The sequence below is a fragment of the Triticum urartu genome, chromosome 4, assembly GCF_003073215.2.
Source record: "Triticum urartu cultivar G1812 chromosome 4, Tu2.1, whole genome shotgun sequence".
In the NCBI taxonomy this organism is placed as follows: Eukaryota; Viridiplantae; Streptophyta; class Magnoliopsida; order Poales; family Poaceae; genus Triticum; species Triticum urartu.
Window position 1 is genome coordinate 407,459,250 of NC_053025.1, and position 20,731 is coordinate 407,479,980.

Below are 20,731 nucleotides of genomic sequence, written 5' to 3' on the forward strand. Positions count from 1 at the left end.
GAGTGTTCGGTATCGGGCATTGCGGTTGGGTCCGAGGGGGAAACCGAGGAACAGGACAGATCTATCCTGATGGTAGCAAGAGTAACAATACAGTCTATAATGCTACGTCAACAGTATAGTAAGAAAATACTACGTAAAGAAAAGGGGGGTATGAAATATCCATAGTGGATAATTTAGAGTACTATTTAGGGATAGATCGTACCTCTTTTTTTATCCCCTCGAACAAATCGAAATGATTGAAGTTTTTCTATTTGGAATCATCTTAGGCCTAATTCCTATGTTGTTACTAGTGTCCCCTTCCCATACCACGGATGGCTTGAAAAGCCTCTCCAAAAAGATGTTAGGGGGGACCGCATCGCGTTTTGCGCCGATGCGTGCGAGGATGTCTGCCGCCTGATTGTTTTTGTGGGCTATATGGTGAAATTCGAGCCCCTCGAACCGAGCTGACATTTTTAGGACGGCGTTGCAATAAGCCGCCATTTTCGGATCCTTGGCATCAAAGTCTCCATTTATTTGGGATATTGCGAGGTTTGAATCCCCCCGCACCTCTAGGCGTTGAATGCCCATGGATACTGCCATTCGGAGACCATGTAGAAGGGCCTCGTATTCGGCTGCGTTGTTGGAGTCTGTATACATTATCTGAAGTACGTATTGGACTGTATCTCCGGTTGGGGACATCAGAACGACGCCAGCCCCCAGACCAGCCAGCATTTTGGAGCCGTCGAAGTGCATGATCCAGTTGGAATATGCGCCATACTCTTTAGGGAGTTCGGCTTCCGTCCATTCGGCGACAAAGTCGGCCGATACTTGCGACTTAATGGCTCGTCGCGGCTTGTAAGTTATGTCGAACGGGAGAAGCTCGATGGCCCATTTGGCAATCCGGCCCATGGCATCGCGGTTGTTTATAATATCATTAAGTGGCACTTCCGAGGCTACTGTTATCGAACACTCTTGAAAGTAGTGTCGCAGCTTCCGGGATGCCATGAATACCGCGTATGCTATCTTTTGATAATGCGGGTACCATGACTTGCATGGAGTAAGGACAGTGGATACATAGTAGACCGGCTTTTGAAGGGGGAATTTATGTCCGTCCGTTTCTCGTTCGACGACGAGCACTGCGCTCACAACTTGATGAGTTGCCGCAATGTATAACAGCATTGGTTCGCTAATGTTTGGCACGGCTAGGACTGGTTTGGTTGCCAATATGGCTTTTATTTCTTCCAATCCGGCTGTGATGGCATCCGTCCACTCAAAGTGTTTGGTGCACCGAAGGAGACGATAAAGGGGTAATGCCTTTTCTCCCAGGCGGGAGATAAAGCAGCTTAGAGCCGCCACGCATCCAGTTAATTTATGGATTTGTTTGAGGTCCGTTGGGATATCCAATTGTGACAGAGCTTGGATCTTGGCTGGATTTGCTTCAATTCCTCAGCCGGATACAATGAAGCCCAAGAGCTTTCTGGCTGGCACACCGAAAACGCATTTTTCCGGGTTGAGCTTGATGTCATATGTTCGGAGGTTATCGAATGTGAGCCTCAAGTTGTCTACTAGAGATTTGATATGTTTGGTTTTGACGAACACGTCATCTACGTATGCCTCCACCGTTTTGCCGATCTGGTTTGCCAGACATGTCTGAATCATGCGCTGATATGTTGCGCCGGCGTTTTTGAGCCCAAAGGGCACTGTGTTGAAGCAGAAGGGGCCGTATGGTGTGATGAATGTCGTTGCGGCTTGGTCGGGCTCCGCCATCTTAATTTGGTGGTAGCCGGAGTATGCGTCGAGGAAACATAATGAATCGTGTCCTACGGTAGCGTTGATAATTTGATCGATGCGGGGAAGGGGGAAGGGATCCTTTGGGCAAGCCTTGTTAAGGTCCTTAAAATCGACGCACAGGCACCAGGATTTGTCCTTCTTTGGTACCATCACCAGGTTTGCTAGCCAGTCCGGATGTTTTATTTCTCTAATGAATCCGTCCTCCAATAACTTGGCTAGTTCCTCTCCCATGGCTTGTCTCTTAGGTTCAGAGAAACGCCGAAGAGCCTGCTTGACCGGCTTGAATCCCTTTAGAATATTGAGGCTGTGCTCGGCCAGCCTGCGTGGGATTCCTGGCATGTCTGAAGGGTACCAGGCAAAAATGTCCCAGTTCTCGCGTAGGAACTCTCGTAGTGCGGCGTCTATGTCAGGGTTTAATTGTGCCCCGATGGAAGCTGTTTTTGTAGGGTCCGTTGGATGGACTTGGAATTTGACTATTTCATCCGCCGGTTTAAAGGAGGTGGACTTGGATCTCTTATCGAGTATCACATCGTCCCTGTTCACCGTGGAGCACAGCGCAGTCAGTTCCTCAGCCGCTAGGGCCTCGGATAATGCCTCGAGGGCCAGTGCGGCTGTCTTGTTTTCGGCACGGAGTGCTGTGTCTGGATCACTAGCAAGAGTGATAATCCTATTGGGCCCGGGCATTTTGAGCTTCATGTACCCGTAATGAGGTATGGCTTGGAAGATTGTGAACGCCTCTCGCCCTAACAGGGCGTGGTAACCGCTACAGAACGGGGCCACTTGGAATGTAATATCTTCGGACCTATAATTCTCCAGCGTGTCGAACACCACATCTAGTGTGATTTTACCTGTACAGCGCACTTCCTGACTGGGGATTATTCCTCTAAAGGTTATGCTGCTTCGCTCGATGCAGTTCCAGTATATTTCCATTTTTTGAAGGGTTTCCTCATAGATGAGGTTTAATTCGCTGCCTCCGTCCATGAGTACCTTGGTGAGTCGGAAGCCGTCCACAATTGGACTGAGGACCAATGCGGCTGGTGCTCGGGCTGTTCGGAATTTAGGTTCGTCACTGGCATTGAAAGTAATAGCCGTGTCACTCCATGGGTTTATTGTCACCACATGGTAGATTTCGGCAAGGCTGCGGAGTGTTCGCTTTCGCCTATTATTTGATGCGAAGGTCTCGAAGACCGTTAATACCATACTCGTATTTCTGGGATGGTGCTCTGTGGCTTCTGGAATTAGGAGATCCTCGCCACTTTTGGCTACCTGCCGGAGTATCCAACATGCTCTAAGGCTATGTATTGGTATGGCGCCCTCTGTACTGTGAATTTTACAGGGTCCATTGAGCCATCCCTCCAGTACGATTCCATGCCCTATAGAGGGTTTTTGCTTTTTGGTAGTTGACCCGGGTGTCTTTTGATAGTGCACCCTTTTATTTCAGACTGGGTTCGTATTTAGGGCCGGATTATCCCAAAAGTTTGTTTCAGTTTTCCAGGCACTTTCCATCGCATAGTACTTTCGTACTATGGATGCCAAGTCAGCGAAGCGTGATATCTCACGGCGATTTATGGCGTTAAGGATTCCCTTGTCCATGCAATTATTGCAGAAAAATAAGATTGTGTCTTCCTCGCGACAGTCCTTAACCTTGTTCATCGCAAGGAGGAATCTGGCCCAATAGTGATGTACTGTTTCCTGGGGCTCTTGCCTGATGTGGGAAAGATCGCTTATGTTTGGGTGGGTGGGTGGAATTGAATCTGAACCCTTACCCGATCTGGGATCCAGGGGCCGAGAAATTTCCAATTTTGGAAATTCTGGTTCCGGGGTGTTGCCCGATAATCCTGGCCCGCCGCCTAACTCTAAGTTCAGGGATTGGATGTTGTCCTCCCGTGAACGGGTATCCGGCTCGGAGAGCTCAAGAATCCGGACATAGTTGGTCCTCAATATGGAGGAGAGGTCGCCGCATTGTTCCTCCACCACTGCAATATGATGGGTGACCGGCGGAGAGTTAATCTCCCTTTGATCGGGATTAAGCCCAATCCGTTCATAGTCCGTAGCAACTCCCAGGGAGGCGATGCGATCCAAGAGCTCGTTTAGGGAGGCGAGCTCCATTGGATCCATCTGTTCGGCGAGTGCCGATTTGATGTGGAGGCTGTTTTTGATGACCCGAGAAGTCATCGTCGGAGCGGTGGCCGAACAGGCGGTCATGATGAAACCGCCTAGCCGGAGAGTTTGGCCGACAGCCAAAGCTCCCCCAACAGTAGTACCGTCTTTAAAGACGAGATGAGACATCCTTCCTTCTGGCGACGGCACAGTGGAACTCTCAATGAAAGCACCAATGTCGGTGTCAAAACCGGTGGATCTCGGGTAGGGGGTCCTGAACTGTGCGTCAAGGCAGATGGTAACAGGAGACAAGGGACACGATGTTTTTACCCAGGTTCGGGCCCTCTCGATGGAGGTAAAACCCTACTCCTGCTTGATTAATATTGATGATATGGGTAGTACAAGAGTAGATCTACCACGAGATCAGAGAGGCTAAACCCTAGAAGCTAGCCTATGGTATGATTGTTGTTGTCCTACGGACTAAACCCTCCGGTTTATATAGACACCGGAGGGGGCTAGGGTTACACAGAGTCAGTTACAATGGGAGGAGATCTACATATCCGTATTGCCAAGCTTGCCTTCCACGCCAAGGAAAGTCACATCCGGACACGAGACGAAGTCTTCAATCTTGTATCTTCATAGTCCAATAGTCCGGCCAAAGGTTATAGTCCGGTTGTCCGGACACCCCCTAACCCAGGACTCCCGCCCCCGCCATGCCCGTGTGCGCGCCCCCTCAGCGGCATGGGACGTCGCCGTCAACCGCTACCTTGCAGCGCTGCGAGTTGCCATCCTCCCGCGCCCCGCTCGTCGATCACGCGATGACATGATGTTTGATTTCCAAGCGAAGAACATTCTTTGCTTCCTTGAAGACTTCAACAACGGCGTCCCGGAGGACAACATAGACAACGCCGGTGCGGCACGCCGCCTCCGCCGCCGCCGGAATTAGTTTTTTGGGGTTTAATAATGTATCTCGGTCATATGAATATAAATTCATAGTGTGACTGAATGAAAGATATGGTTTGAACGAACTTGCGTTTTTCTCTCTGCATGTACAGACTTATCAAATGATTTTCTTTAAAAAATGTCAATGGTTTTTAAATATAAAACACTCATTGCAAACGTTTTAGTTAGACCACCCATATGCAAACTGATAGCTTCCCAAGAAAGCCAAAGGAAAATGTGCCAAGCAGGATTTGTGCAGCTCTTGATCGCAAACTTTTTAGACAGAACACCCGTATGTAAACCAACAGCTTCCCCAGTAAGCCAAGGGAAAATGTGTCGTGCGGGATTTGTGCAGCTCGTCATCGCAAATGTTTTAGATAGAACACTTGTATGCAAAGTGAGAGCTATGGTCTTCCCCAGTAAGCCAAGGGAAGATTCGTAGCGTAGGATGTGTGCATCTCTTCAACGCAAATGGTTCAGATTTAATACGGTATGCAAAGCCAGACTTCAGCGCTAAATAGAGAAAATGTGTTGAGGAGGATTTGTACATCCCTTCAACGCAGACGGTTGTTTTGGATGACCCGTGTGTGATACTTATCCAACGTATCTATAATTTATGAAGTATTCATGCCATATTTACAACAATTTTATATGGTTTTGGTATGATTTGCATGGAACTAACCCAGACTGACGAGGTTTTCAGCAGAACTACCGTGGTGTTGTTTTTTGATGCAGAAATGAAAGTTCTCAAAATGAGCTAAAACTTTTTGATGATTTTTTTGGCACAAAAGAGACCCTTGAAGCTTTGTGGGAGGCCCAGAAGATCCACGAGGAGGGCACAACCCACCAGGACGCACCTGAGGGGCCCGGCTAGCCCCGGTGGGTTGTGCTCACCTCGAGGCCCATCTTCGCGTGAAACCGACGAAAAAACCTATAAATAGAGAAACCATCATAAATAACCCTAGATCAGAAGTTCTGCCGCCGCAAGCCTCTATAGCCATGAAAAACCAATCTAGACCCCGCTCCGGCACTCCGTCGAAGGGGGAAACCATCACCGATGGCCATCTTTATCATCCCGGCAACCATCTTCACCATGATGAGGAGGGAGTAGTCCACCCTCGGGGCTGAGGATTTGTACCAGTAGCTATGTGTTTAATCTCTCTCTCGTTTTCTTGAGATTTCATGACCTTGATGTATCGCGGGTTTCATTAATATAGTCGGATCATATGGTGTTTTCCCCTCTCTACCTTGTTGTGAATTGAGTTTTCCCTTTGAGATTTCATTTTATCGGACTGAATACTTTTATGGATTTGAGAGCACTTGATGCATGTCTTGCTATGAACACCTGTGGTGACAACGGGGTATCATATTGATTCATTTGATATGTGTTTTGGCACTCAACTCGCGGATTCCCGAGGTGACATTGGGGTAATCTATGCATAGGGGTTGATGCATGTTCTCGTCTTTTGTTTCTCCGGTAGAAATCTTGGGGCACTCTTTGAGGTTCTTTGTGTTGTATTGAGAATTATGAATCTGAAATTGTTTGATGCACACTGTATAATCAACTCACGAATACTCGCAGTGATATTGGAGTATCTAGGTGACAGTAGAGTTGGTCGATTTGTATCATATGGTGTTATTTTAGTACGAACTCTTGGTTAGATCGATCGGAAAGAATAGCTTAGTGTTATTTTAGTACGAACTCTAGGATAGATTGATCGGAAAGAATATCTTTGAGGTGGTTTTGTACCCTACAAATAATTTCTTCTTATGTTCTCCGCTAGATAAGAACTTAGGAGTGATTCTTCGTCGCACGTGAGGGATGGTTATATGACCCAATTATATTAGCACTATTGAGAGATTGCACTAGCGAAAGTACGGACCCTAGGCCTCATTTTCAAGCATTGCAATATCGTTTGTGCTTCGTTTTATCAATTTCTACCTTGTTGTTTTTATTGTTCCTATTACAAAAATCAATATCTATTATCATTACTATCTTTTATTACGATCTCTTCACCGAAGTAGTGCACCCATACAAATTACCATTGTATTTGGTGTGTTGGGGACACAAGAGACTTTTTGTTATTTGGTTGCAGGGTTGTTTGAGAGAGAACATGTTCATCCTACGCATCCCATGGATTGATAAACCTTAGGTCATTCACTTGGGGGAATTTGCTACTGTCCTACAAAACTCTGCGCTTGGAGGCCCAACATGAGTCTACAAGAACAAGTTGTGTAGAAGACATCAAGCTCTTTTCTGGCGCCGTTGCCAGGGAGGTGAGTGCTTGAAGGTATATTGAGGGAGTCCTGGATTAGGGGGTATCCGGACAGCCGGACTATAACCTTTGGCCGGACTGTTGGACTATGAAGATACAAGATTGAAGACTTCGTCCCGTGTCCGGATGGGACTCTCCTTGGCGTGGAAGGCAAGCTTGGCAATACGGATATGTAGATCTCCTTCCTTGTAACCGACTCTGTGTAACCCTAGCCCCCTCCGGTGTCTATATAAACCGGAGGGTTTAGTTCGTAGGACACAATCACAACAATCATACCATAGGCTAGCTTCTAGGGTTTAGCCTCTCTGATCTCGTGGTAGATCTACTCTTGTACTACCCATATCATCAATATTAATCAAGCAGGAGTAGGGTTTTACCTCCATCGAGAGGGCCCGAACCTGGGTAAAAACATCGTGTCCCTTGTCTCCTGTTACAATCCGCCTAGACGCATAGTTCGGGACCCCCTACCCGAGATCCGCCGGTTTTGACACCGACATTGGTGCTTTCATTGAGAGTTCCTCTGTGTCGTCATCATCAGGCTTGATGGCTCCTTCGATCATCGTTAGCGATGCAGTCCAGGGTGAGACTTTTCTCCCCTGACAGATTTTTGTATTCGGCGGCTTTGCACTGCGGGCCAATTCGCTTGGCCATCTGGAGCAGATTGAAAGCTACGCCCCTAGCCATCAGGTCAGGTTTGGAATCCTAAACTACATGGCCGATATCCGTGGAGACTTGATCTTCGACGGATTCGAGCCCCTGCCAAGTGCGCCGTACTGTCACGATGGGCATAATTTAGCTCTGCCACCGAATAGTGTCCTAGAGACCGCACCTGCGGCTGCTCCGACCTTTAATTCGGAGCCAACTGCGCCATCCGAGGGCGGGTGGTTAGACCCCGCCGCGGAGGCAGCAGCCTCAACGGAGATTGAACCGAACACCAACCTTATCCTTCGCGAGGCCCGTGACTCCCCATCGCCGGACTCTCCTCCGGACTCTGGACCATCCGCGCCCCTAGCAATCGAATCCGATTGGGCGCCGATCATAGAGTTCACTGCTGCAGATATCTTTCAGCACTCGCCCTTCGGCGACATACTAAATTCACTAAGGTCTCTCTCTTTGTCAGTAGAGTCTAGGCCGGATTATGACCGGCAGGATTGGGATGCGGACGACGAAGAAATTTGACGCCCACCCACCACCCACTTCATAGCCACTGTCGATGACTTGACCGACATGCTCAACTTCGACTCCGAAGACATTGACAGTATGGACGACGATGCAGGAGACGAACAGGAGCCAGTGCCTATAGGGCACTGGAAAGCCACCTCGTCGTATGACATATATATGGTGGACACAACCAAAGAAGGCAATGGAGATGGAACAGTGGAGGATGACCCCTCCAAGAAGCAACCTAAGCGCCGGCGTCAGCAGCGCCGCTCTAAGTCCCGCCAAAGCAAAAACGGTGATTCCGGCACAGGAGATAACAACACCCCGGACAGTGCCAAAGACAACCCCCTCCAGCAAGATTCAGCACAGGAGGATGGAGAAGCCAGCCCTCATGAGAGAGCGGCAGATAGAGAGGAAGAGGATGATAATTACATACCTCCGTCCGAAGATGAGGCAAGCCTCGGCGACGACGAATTTGGCGTGCCTGAGGATCCCATTGAGCAAGAGCGCTTCAAGCACCGGCTTATAGCCACGGCAAATAGCCTTAAGAAAAAGCAGCAACAGCTTAGAGCTGATCAAGACTTGCTAGCCGACAGATGGACTGAAGTCCTTGCGGCCGAGGAATATGAATTCGAACGCCCCTCCAAAAGCTACCCAAAACGCAGGTTGCTACCCCGATTAGAGGAGGAAGCACCTAAACCTACGTCCCCAGTGTATGACGCAGCTGACCGGCCACCTCGTGGCCACGACAGAGAGGCCTCTCGGCCCACAACTCAAGCCGCACCCCGGCACCACTCAAAAAATACCAAGGCTTGGGGAAACGCGCTAGACCAGTGAGATATATTGGAGGACAAAGCAAGGCAAACAAGATCGATCTACGGATCGCGTGGGCGCCTGTAACGCCCTCGATGCGGCTATATCTCCCATGTGTCGAAGCACGACTTAGAGGCATAACCGCATTGAAAGCAATGTCGCAAGTGAGGTAATCTTTGCAAACAACCCATGTAGTACATAAGGGAACAAGATTCCTAGTTGGCTTACACTCGCCACTTCACACAATTACATGAATAAAGCATTACATCATCCAAATACAATCAAGGTCCGACTACGGAACCAAAATAAAAGAAGAACCCCAAATGCGACAAGGTCCCCGATCGACCCCAACTGGGCCCCACTACTGATCAACTAGAACGAAACAACACAAAGGACAAGATCTTCATCGAGCTCCTCCTTGAGCTTGGTTGCGTCATCTGCTCAACGGCACCTGCAAGCTGGTTTTGGAAGTATCTGTGAGTCACGGGGACTCAGCAATCTCGCACCCTCGTGATCAAGGACTATTTAAGCTTATGGGGTAAGGTAAGGTATGAGTGGAGCTGCCAGCAAGGCGACTAGCATATCTGGTGGCTAACCTGTTCGCAAAAGAGAGAGAGAAGAGGAGGCAAAAGCACGATCGAGAAACTAATGATCAGGAAGTGATCCTAGAACAACCTACGGTCAGCATAACTCCAACAAACCGTGGTCACTTCCCGGACCCCACCGGAAAGAGACCCATCACGGTTACACACGCAGTTGATGCATTTTAATAAGCTCAACTTCAGGGTTTCTACAACCGGACATTAACAAATTCCCATCTGCCCATAACCGCGGGCACGGCGAAAGTTCAAAACCCTGCAGGGGAGTCCTAACTTAGCCCATGACAAGCTCTCACGGTCAACGAAGGAATAGACCTCCTCCCGAGACATTCCAATCAGGCTCGGTATCCCGGTTCTACAAGACATCCTCGACAATGGTAAAACAAGTCCAGCAAGACCACCCGATGCGCCGACATCCCGATAGGAGCTGCACATATCTCGTTCTCAGGGCACACCGGATAAGCTAAGCGTACAGAAGCCGACGTAACCCAAGTTGCCAAGGGATGGCCCTGCACGGTGCTCTGGGTTGGACCAACACTTAGACAAACACTGGCCCGGGGGTTTAAAATAAAGATGACCCTCAGGATGCGCGACTCCCAAGGGAAAAGGCTAGGTGGCAAATGGTAAAACCAAGGTTGGGCCTTGCTGGAGGAGTTTTATTCAAGGCGAACTGTCAAGGGGTTCCCATTATAACCCAACCGTGTAAGGAACGCAAAATCCGGGAACATAACACCGATATGACGGAAACTAACACGGCAAGAGTGGAACAAAACACCAGGCATAAGGCTGAGCCTTCCACCCTTTACCAAGTATATAGATGCATTAATTAAATAGGATATATTGTGATATCCCAACAAGTAAAACATGTTCCAACAAGGAACAACATCTCCATGTTCCAACAAGGAACGAACTTCAATCTTCACCTGCAACTAACAACGCTATAAGAGGGGCTGAGCAAAGCGGTAACATAGCCAATCAATGGTTTGCTAGGACATGGTGGGTTAGAGGTTTGACATGGCAATTTGGGAGGCATGATAAGCAAGTGGTAGGCATCGTAGCATAGGCATAGCAAAAGAGCGAGCATCTAGCAAAGCAAAGATAGTAGTGATTTCGAGGGTATGATCATCTTGCCTGAAATCCCGCAAGGTAGAAGAACGAGTCCATGAAGAAGACAAACAAACGTAGCCAACGGATCCTCACACACGCAACTTTATCAGAACCAACCCGAAGAAGCAACACCGGAAAGAAGCAAACAACATAGTAAACAACCACCACATAGACATGGCACGATGCGCAAACAAGTATGATGCATGTCCGGTTTAATGAGGCATGGCATGGCAATATGCACAAACAATACTACAAGTTAAATGGAGCTCAATATGCATCGGGATGCATATTGACAAAACACCACATGACTTATTTAGTTCTCTCTCGTTTATGTACCCAACAAGGTTAAATGTTGTTAGCATGGCAGAAGGTGAAGCATGATGAAACTATCTAATCTAGGCAAGTTTAAATGAGGCCGGTACAACAAAACAACAAGTCCGGAAACTCCTCATATGCATATATTAGGTTTGGTACTGTTCTGCCCTAAACACAATTTTAGGGTTGTTAAACATGCAATATGAAATCACCATGTTAAACTAGGCATTTTTCTACCCCATTTACATATAAAGTTTGTTAAATTTGGAGCTACGGTTATTTAGGTATGGAATAAAGCATTTTAGCATATTCATAGAGAAAAATTTAAACAAACAACATTTTAAACATGGATGAAGATGACATATTATGAAACTAGATGCAATTCTAAGCATTTTTCATATATAAGTTATTTTAATCCGATGCACGGTTTGTGAGATATTAAATGAATGAACATGGAGGGTTTTTCTGTAAAACTGCAGTTCCCTGGAATAAATACTAAATTTGCAGAACTAAAAAAACATTACGGGCTGAAACTGAGCAAACGGGCCAACAGGGTAATAGGCGCAACATGACTATCACACGCCCATGGCGCCAAATAGCGAAGAAGGTTGTGGGGAGCTCACCCATGGGCTTGGCCCGTTCTGTGGTGCGGTTTGGTTCTAGCAGCGGCTGGGCTAGGCCTTGCTCACGCGGCCCACGATGGCGCTAGAGGCGCGGTCAACGCTCGGGGTGAACACGCGGTCGTTCTCCTCGCTCGTACATGAAGCAGAGGAAACAGGGGAACGGCGGCACGGCTGGACGGCGGCAAAGCAGCAGCGGAGGGCGGCGACTGGCGCTGCGAGCGGGCGCAGCGGGCGGCTGGGCGGACTTGGCGCACGAGGAGGAGCGGGAACGGCAGGATCTGGCCGGGTCCTGGCGACTGCGTTCGTCTCTTGAAGCTCCTGCAGGTTGCGGCGGTTCGGGAGAGCGACGACGCGAACTTGGCGCGCGAGGGAGGCAGGGGTTGTAGGCGCGGTTGAGGAAGGGGTGCCGGGAGGCAGCGGATCCGGCGAACCCAGTAGCGGCGCGACGAACTTAGGAGGCGACGGCCTCGGCTCCTGCAGCAAAACGACGGCGAGGCGGGGAAATCAGCAGAGGCGCGACGCGAGGAAAAGAAAGGGGTTGGAGGCGGTGCAAAAGAGCTCACCAGTGGGCGGTGAGGACGACACGGAGGCAACCCAAGGTCGCAGGTGACCAGGGCGGCGCGGCTCACTTCCATGGACGGACGGCCATGGCTGCTCTCCTGTCCAGTACGAGAGAGAGAGAGAGATGAGCCCGGCAACAGGTGAAAGAAAGAAGGAACGGGAGGAGGAGACGCGAGGTGGCTCCGGTGCTGCTGCTGGGACGACGAGGGCCGTGGGGATCTCTGGTTGGAGGGGATGGATCGATGGAGTTGGTCCAGTGGGGAAAATTAGGTGGAGCTCGGGCTGGCTACGAGGTGGATCTGGGAAGATCCCGAGGGGAATGGTGAGTGGGTGGCGGCGGCGCGATGGGACAAGGGGGAGGATTTTTAGGGTTAGGCTAGAGTTGATCTATATATAGCAAAAGGCTAAATTTAGGGGCATCTGGACCCTCCGATCTTAATCGGACGATCCCAGATAAATAGGTTAGGGGGCCCAAATAAGAAAAGGGTGACGTTTTGTAGATGTTTGGGGATGATCCGGACACAACGGTGGCGACAGTCCGGGTCGGGTTCGGGACAACTTTCGGACGCGCACGTGAGGGGGTCGATGCACCGTGCAAGGAGGGGTTTTGGGGCCTGGCGGTGATAGCGGACTGTGCAGACGGACTAGAGAGGAAAGAGAGGGAAAGTCCGACAACAGTTTTCGAAGACCGAAAACGTCCGACGTGTGCCCGGCTATAATGCCGCTATAGTTTAACGTTGGGACGTTAAACGGACTCCGAATGCGATGAAACTTGACAGGCGGTCTACTGACAATAAAACAACACCGCACGTCAACTTTCATCCCATTCCGAGAACATTTTCTGGCCACTTATAAAAATAAAATTTCGGACACGCCGCGGGCGCGTGCAAGTGTGGTTGGGCTCAGAACGGACAACAGAGAGAAACTCGGAGAACCCGGACGAATGCAAGTTTTAAAATATGATGATGCAATGCACATGATGACATGATGAGATGCAACACGCAAGCAAATGACATGACAACGACAGCGAAAACTGGAAGACACCTGGCACATCGGTCTTGGGGCGTTACAACACTCCACCACTACGAAAGGATCTTGTCCCGAGATCTAGAATGGCACCGGAGGGAAAACGGAAGAGAAAGAGAAGAGGTAAAACTAAGTTGCTTCTTTGACAAACGAGTGAAACCACGAACCTTGAAAAGGTTAAGCCATTTCGAGAAAAGAATAGAATGGAGATAAATCAAGTTGAAAATACTCTGTAAGCAAAGAGGAACAAGGAAGAACAACTTTGGGCAGCACTCCGGTTGAGAAGTGATGCAAGGCTTGATAAGGCGAAAGAACTTGAGCAAAAAGGACAGAACACTCCGGTTAAATGGATAATCACGAAAAGAACATGATCCAAGATGATGAGAGAAAAGAGCAACATCACAATGCCTCCGGATGAAAGAATCAAAGGTAGATTGTTGGAACAAAAGAGCGGAGAAGAAAATGACAACTTCTATCACAATTGAACTTGGAAAGCATCCTTGCAAGAAAGGATTGCGCGGGGTTGTTGGGAAAACAACAACGAAGAGGATAAGCTTGTAGTGGGCTTATGGAAAACATCTCTAGAACTTGAGGTGAAATTCCACCACTAACGAAAACAATATTGGATTGATAAGAACAAGAAGACGAGGAACTTGTTCATTGGAAGGATAAAGAAGAACTTGGGTCCTTTATAAGCACCATAAACAGCAACAATCCTTAGGGAAGGCTTTAGGTGAACTATCACCCAAGATAACTCCAAAGAAGAGATTGATGGATTTTAAAATATCTCATTCTTGACAACATGTGAATCATGAAACATGAACTCAAATTATCAAGAATGACATAATACCACCTCCAATGATACGGAAGAAAGAATTGCACTCCGGATAGGAAGATGAAGAATGCTTGAGCTCTTAGAAAAGAATCTCAATTAACACTTAGAGAAGGAATATAAATCCTTAATGAACCATCATGTAGAACCTTCATGAAGAACTCCGGTAAACGAAAGAATGATCAAACGAAAGAAAGAGAAGTTGAAAATACAAGGTGAAACCTTGCGATGATTATATGGATCTCTGTGGCGATATAATTGAAAAAGCGGTTGGAACTCCGGGAAAGAAAAGATGAAACAAATGAAACTGAGAATTTGATAAGCCTCCGAGATAAGGAAATAATCTCTTGGATGAAACAAGAATAAGAATTACATTATGCTTATCCTTCATCAATTAAATTGATGGCAATCAACGGATTTGACATATTACTTATTCTCGTAGAAAAGATTAAGAGAGATATAACATAAACTTGAGAATGTCTTCGACGAACCGCCGGTAAGATTTGAAAAGCACGAATGCATAGATATGATACACGAAGGAAGAAGAACTCTTGAACGAACCACCGTAAGAATTGAAAAAGAAAAACGATTACAACATGAAGAAAACATCGGGAAGAATTATAAAAAGAACGAAGATACTTGAGAGAATTTAGATACAACTGAAACGAAGAGATCACGCGCTGATTAAAAAATATTGAATGATGCACCGGTGAGATTTGGGGAACGAGAGCTGAAAAGTGAGAATGAACAAGTCTTCTAAAATGATGGGCTCCGGATAATCGAACTGAAAATACCCTTGAATATCTCCTGATGGGTGAAAAGGATTCTCACAATCGAAAATAATTAGGAGAGGATGGCAACAAGCTAGCACCATGAATCTTGAAGAGAATGGAGCAAGATTAAAGAGAAACTCTTCTTCGGTCTTCAATATCTGAGAATGACGATGAGAAACACCACCAAATTGTTGAGGTACTCCGGGATGAAAAATGGAAAGGTTGAAACAACGATTAAAGAATTTGAAAGATCAAGGAGAAAGGCATTTGACTGATGACAATTCATTCTTACGTCAAACTTTGAAATGAATTTGACACTAACTCTGGGAGAATAAGAAGAGTCAGGTAAGATCCTGGGAAAAGACCTCTGGGTTAGGGCCCACTCAAAAGATACACTGTTGAAAAGATTACTTGAAAGAGAGATTGCACCGGTTGAATTAAATGACTTGAATGAGATAACAACCTCGAACGATCTTGAACAAATGTAGAGTGGAAAAAACACGAATCTTCAGGATATCTTGAGCACTCCGGAACAATTGAATAGCGAGAAATGAATGAATATGATGAGCACCGGTATGATAAAACTTCTGAAATGAGGAAAGGATATGATCAACACCAAAAGCTTGTATTGAAACCACCGGAGAAGAAAAGAATGAAGAATGACGAACTTGAAGCTCCATTAGAATCTTCCTGAGAATCACCGGATAAGAACATTGACGGAAAAGGAATGGAGAGACTTCCATCAATAAAATGGATACTTGAATAAGAAATCTGGGTCCTTGCAGAAACAAGGGTGGGAGGATGGGAAAAACAAAGGCAACTTGGGATGGATGAAAACAACCAACGTTGAGAAGAACTGATACTTGATTTTGCTGATGTTGAAAAGATTGGAACCACTAGAAGAGAAACACTCCGGATGAAAAGGATTGTCATGACAATCTCGATTATCATGAAGGATTAGTATTCACATAGGAGTATGAGAACACCGTTTAGAGAAGGTATGGAATCAACATTTGACTTCGAAGCAACTCGAATACCACAACTCAAAACAAAAACAAGGATTGGCTTGCAGAATAAGCCAGAACAAACATATGATTGAGATTTCGTCTGAAGTTTTCGTGGTGGGGCCTACACGGGCACGATCGTACAGCACCATCATGTACAAGGCAGTGCACATGACATACGAAGCGTCCCCGAGTCGGCATAGCCAAGGACTCTTTAAGACACAACGAGACCACTGTAAAACCAACCGTGAATAGGCGGACCACTAGACGTCGAACCCCAATTTCATATCATGCATCTGTCGGAAAGATTTCCTAAGAGCTACTTGAATTCCCACCTATGAAACTCCCGAAATTCTCCGGTTATGCAATCAGGTGTTGGGGATACAGGGGAAGCATAATATCTCACCCAAAACTAGCAAATCCTACATCCAGTTGTATCCATCCTTCAACACATAACCAAGAAACCTTCAGAAATCGTCTACCTCAACCTTTGAAAAGCATCCGTTATACAAGTTATGGCAATACTCCCGAACTCCCGCCCCAGTACTGGGTGGCGTCGAGGTTATCTCACCAACGAACTGCATAAAAGAGATTTTCGATGTCGGCGTACTGAACTCAGGTATTGCAGAACTGCAACGATAAAATTGTGACGACAACACCTCGGAGCTCAACTCCCCGGGACACTGCCACAAGCCCTAAATGACAGGAGGCACCAAGAACAATGTTCTCGTCACAAAACCATCGGAATGATTCTAAGATACCCGCGTGATCCTAAAAAAAATTTAGTGAAATTTGAGAAGAGAAGAGTCAAAACTCTACGTAAGGATGCCTTACCAGAGCGATGAGGAGACTGGAAAGTAAAAAGAATTCCTAAACTCTCCGATATATAATTCCTAAATGACTCAAAACATTTTTCTAGACACAACTCGGCTGCTAAAAACGATCAAGCAATGGGGGCTCCTAAGGTCGGGGAAGGCTCTGATTACCAACTTGTAACGCCCTCGATGCGGCTATATCTCCCACATGTCGAAGCACGACTTAGAGGCATAACCGCATTGAAAGCAATGTCGCAAGTGAGGTAATCTTTGCAAACAACCCATGTAATACATAAGGGAACGAGATACATAGTTGGCTTACACTCGCCACTTCACACAATTACAAGAATAAAGCATTACATCATCCAAATACAATCAAGGTCCGACTACGGAACCAAAATAAAAGAAGAACCCCAAATGCGACAAGGTCCCCGATCGACCCCAACTGGGCCCCACTACTGATCAACTAGAACGAAACAACACAAAGGACAAGATCTTCATCGAGCTCCTCCTTGAGCTTGGTTGCGTCATCTGCACGGTTCAACGGCACCTGCAAGCTGGTTTTGGAAGTATCTGTGAGTCACGGGGACTCAGCAATCTCGCACCCTCGTGATCAAGACTATTTAAGCTTATGGGTAAGGTAAAAGGTATGAGGTGGAGCTGCAGCAAGCGACTAGCATATCTGGTGGCTAACCTGTTCGCAAAAGAGAGAGAGAAGAGGAGGCAAAGCACGATCGAGAAACTATGATCAGGAAGTGATCCTAGAACAACCTACGTCAAGCATAACTCCAACAACCGTGTTCACTTCCCGGACCCCACCGGAAAGAGACCATCACGGTTACACACGCAGTTGATGCATTTTAATTAAGCTCAACTTCAGGTTTTCTACAACCGGACATTAACAAATTCCCATCTGCCCATAACCGCGGGCACGGCTTTCGAAAGTTCAAAACCCTGCAGGGGAGTCCTAAGGTGTGGAACAAAACACCAGGCATAAGGCCGAGCCTTCCACCCTTTACCAAGTATATAGATGCATTAATTAAATAGGATATATTGTGATATCCCAACAAGTAAAACATGTTCCAACAAGGAACAACATCTCCATGTTCCAACAAGGAACGAACTTCAATCTTCACCTGCAACTAACAACGCTATAAGAGGGGTTGAGCAAAGCGGTAACATAGCCAATCAACGGTTTGCTAGGACATGGTGGGTTAGAGGTTTGACATGGCAATTTGGGAGGCATGATAAGCAAGTGGTAGGCATCGTAGCATAGGCATAGCAAAAGAGCGAGCATCTAGCAAAGCAAAGATAGTAGTGATTTCGAGGGTGTGATCATCTTGCCTGAAATCCTGCAAGGTAGAAGAACGAGTCCATGAAGAAGACAAATAGATGTAGCCAACGGATCCTCACACACGCAACTTTATCAGAACCAACCCGAAGAAGCAACACCGGAAAGAAGCAAACAACATAGTAAACAACCACCACATAGACATGGCACGATGCGCAAACAAGTATGATGCATGTCCGGTTTAATGAGGCATGGCATGGCAATATGCACAAACAATACTACAAGTTAAATGGAGCTCAATATGCATCGGGATGCATATTGACAAAACACCACATGACTTATTTAGTTCTCTCTCGTTTATGTACCCAACAAGGTTAAATGTTGTTAGCATGGCAGAAGGTGAAGCATGATGAAACTATCTAATCTAGGCAAGTTTAAATGAGGCCGGAACAACAAAACAACAAGTCCGGAAACTCCTCATATGCATATATTAGGTTTGGTACTGTTCTGCCCTAAACACAATTTTAGGGTTGTTAAACATGCAAGATGAAAGCACCATGTTAAACTAGGCATTTTTCTACCCCATTTACATATAAAGTTTGTTAAATTTGGAGCTATGGTTATTTAGTTATGGAATAAAGCATTTTAGCATATTCATAGAGAAAAATTTAAACAAACAACATTTTAAACATTTTAAACATGGATGAAGATGACATATTATGAAACTAGATGCAATTCTAAGCATTTTCATATATAAGTTATTTTAATCCGATGCACGGTTTGTGAGATATTAAATGAATGAATATGGAGGGTTTTTCTGTAAAACTGCAGTTCCCTGGAATAAATACTAAATTCGCAGAACTAAAAAAAACATTACGGGCTGAAACTGAGCAAATGGGCCAACAAGGTAATAGGCGCAACATGACTATCACACGCCCATGGCGCCAAATAGCGAAGGTTGTGGGGAGCTCACCCATGGGCTTGGCCCGTTCTGTGGTGCGGTTTGGTTCTAGCAGCGGCTGGGCTAGGCCTTGCTCACGCGGCCCACGATGGTGCTGGAGGCGCGGTCAACGCTCGGGGCGAACATGCGGTCGTTCTCCTCGCTCGTACACGAAGCAGAGGAAACAGGGGAACGGCGGCACGGCTGGACGGCGGCAAAGCAGCAGCGGAGGGCGGCGACTGGCGCTGCGAGCGGGCGCAGCGGGCGGCTGGGCGGACTTGGCGCACGAGGAGGAGCGGGAACGGCAGGATCTGGCCGGGTCCTGGCGACTGCGTTCGTCTCTTGAAGCTCCTGCAGGTTGCGGCGGTTCGGGAGAGCGACGACGCGAACTTGGCGCGCGAGGGAGGCAGGGGTTGCAGGCGCGGTTGAGGAAGGGGTGCCGGGAGGCAGCGGATCCGGCGAACCCAGTAGCGGCGCGACGAACTTAGGAGGCGACGGCCTCGGCTCCTGCAGCAAAACGACGGCGAGGCGGGGAAATCAGCAGAGGCGCGACGCGAGGAAAAGAAAGGGGTTGGAGGCGGTGCAAAAGAGCTCACCAGCGGGCGGTGAGGACGACACGGAGGCAACCCGAGGTCGCAGGTGACCAGGGCGGCGCGGCTCACTTCCATGGACGGACGGCCATGGCTGCTCTCCTGTCCAGTACGAGAGAGAGAGAGAGAGAGAGAGAGATGAGCACGGCAACAGGTGAAAGAAAGAAAGAAGGAACGGGAGGGAGGAGACGCGAGGTGGCTCCGGTGCTGCTGCTGGGACGACGAGGGCCGTGGGGATCTCTGGTTGGAGGGGATGGATCGATGGAGTTGGTCCGGTGGGGAAAACTAGGTGGAGCTCGGGCTGGCTACGAGGTGGATCTGGGAAGATCCCAAGGGGAATGGTGAGTGGGTGGCGGCGGCGCGATGGGACAATGGGGAGGATTTTTAGGGTTAGGTTAGAGTTGATCTATATATAGCAAAAGGCTAAATTTAGGGGCATCTGGACCCTCCTATCTTAATCGGACGGTCCCGGATAAATAGGTTAGGTGGGCCAAATAAGAAAATGGTGAAATTTTGTAGATGTTTGGGGATGATCCGGACACAATGGTGGCGACAGTCCGGGTCGGGTTCGGGACAACTTTCGGACGTGCACGTGAGGGGGTCGATGCATCATGCAAGGAGGGGTTTCGGGGCCTGGCGGTGATAGCGGACTTTGCAGACGGACTAGAGAGGAAAGAGAGGGAAAGCCCGGCAACAGTTTTCGAAGACCGAAAACGTCCAATGTGTGCCCGGCTATAATGCCGCTATAGTTTAACGTTGGGACGTTAAACGGACTCCGAATGCGATGAAACTTGATAGGCGGTCTACTGACAATAAAACAACACCGCACGTCAACTTTCATCCCATTCTGAGAACATTTTCTGGCCACTTATAAAAATAAAATTTCGGACACGCCGCGGGCGCGTGCAAGTGTGGTTGGGCTCAGAACGGACAACAGAGAGAAACTCGGAGAACCCGGACGAATGCAAGTTTTAAAATATGATGATGCAATGCACATGATGACATGATGAGATGCAACACGCAAGCAAATGACATGACAACGACAGCGAAAACTGGAAGACACCTGGCACATCGGTCTCGGGGCGTTACAGCGCCCCACGACACGAGACGATAAATGTCACGCCGGATACAGCAAAAGTAAATCCGGTCGGGCCGAACACAACAGACAAAACTCATTCGAGCTGCGTCGTGAT

The 20,731-nt window shown here is 47.7% G+C and overlaps 1 protein-coding gene across 2 annotated transcripts; it reads right to left on the reverse strand.

Moving 5' to 3' along the window:
• Window positions 1-10,809: 10,809 nt before the first annotated feature.
• LOC125553880 (proline-rich receptor-like protein kinase PERK2) lies at window positions 10,810-12,622 on the reverse strand. Of its 2 annotated transcripts, XR_007304250.1 has the most exons (3): window positions 12,270-12,622; window positions 11,707-12,180; window positions 10,810-10,869 (listed from the first exon to the last, which is right to left on the reverse strand). XR_007304250.1 is itself a non-coding variant. In XM_048717536.1 (2 exons), the coding sequence occupies exons 1-2, from the start codon at window positions 12,339-12,341 to the stop codon at window positions 11,758-11,760; spliced, it is 495 nt and encodes a 164-aa protein (XP_048573493.1). In that variant the 5' UTR covers window positions 12,342-12,622; the 3' UTR covers window positions 11,452-11,757. The 2 variants fall into 2 exon arrangements, 1 of the variants encoding a protein (XP_048573493.1); XM_048717536.1 differs by lacking the exon at window positions 10,810-10,869 and having other exon boundaries at window positions 11,452-12,180.
• Between the last annotated feature and the right edge of the window lie 8,109 nt (window positions 12,623-20,731).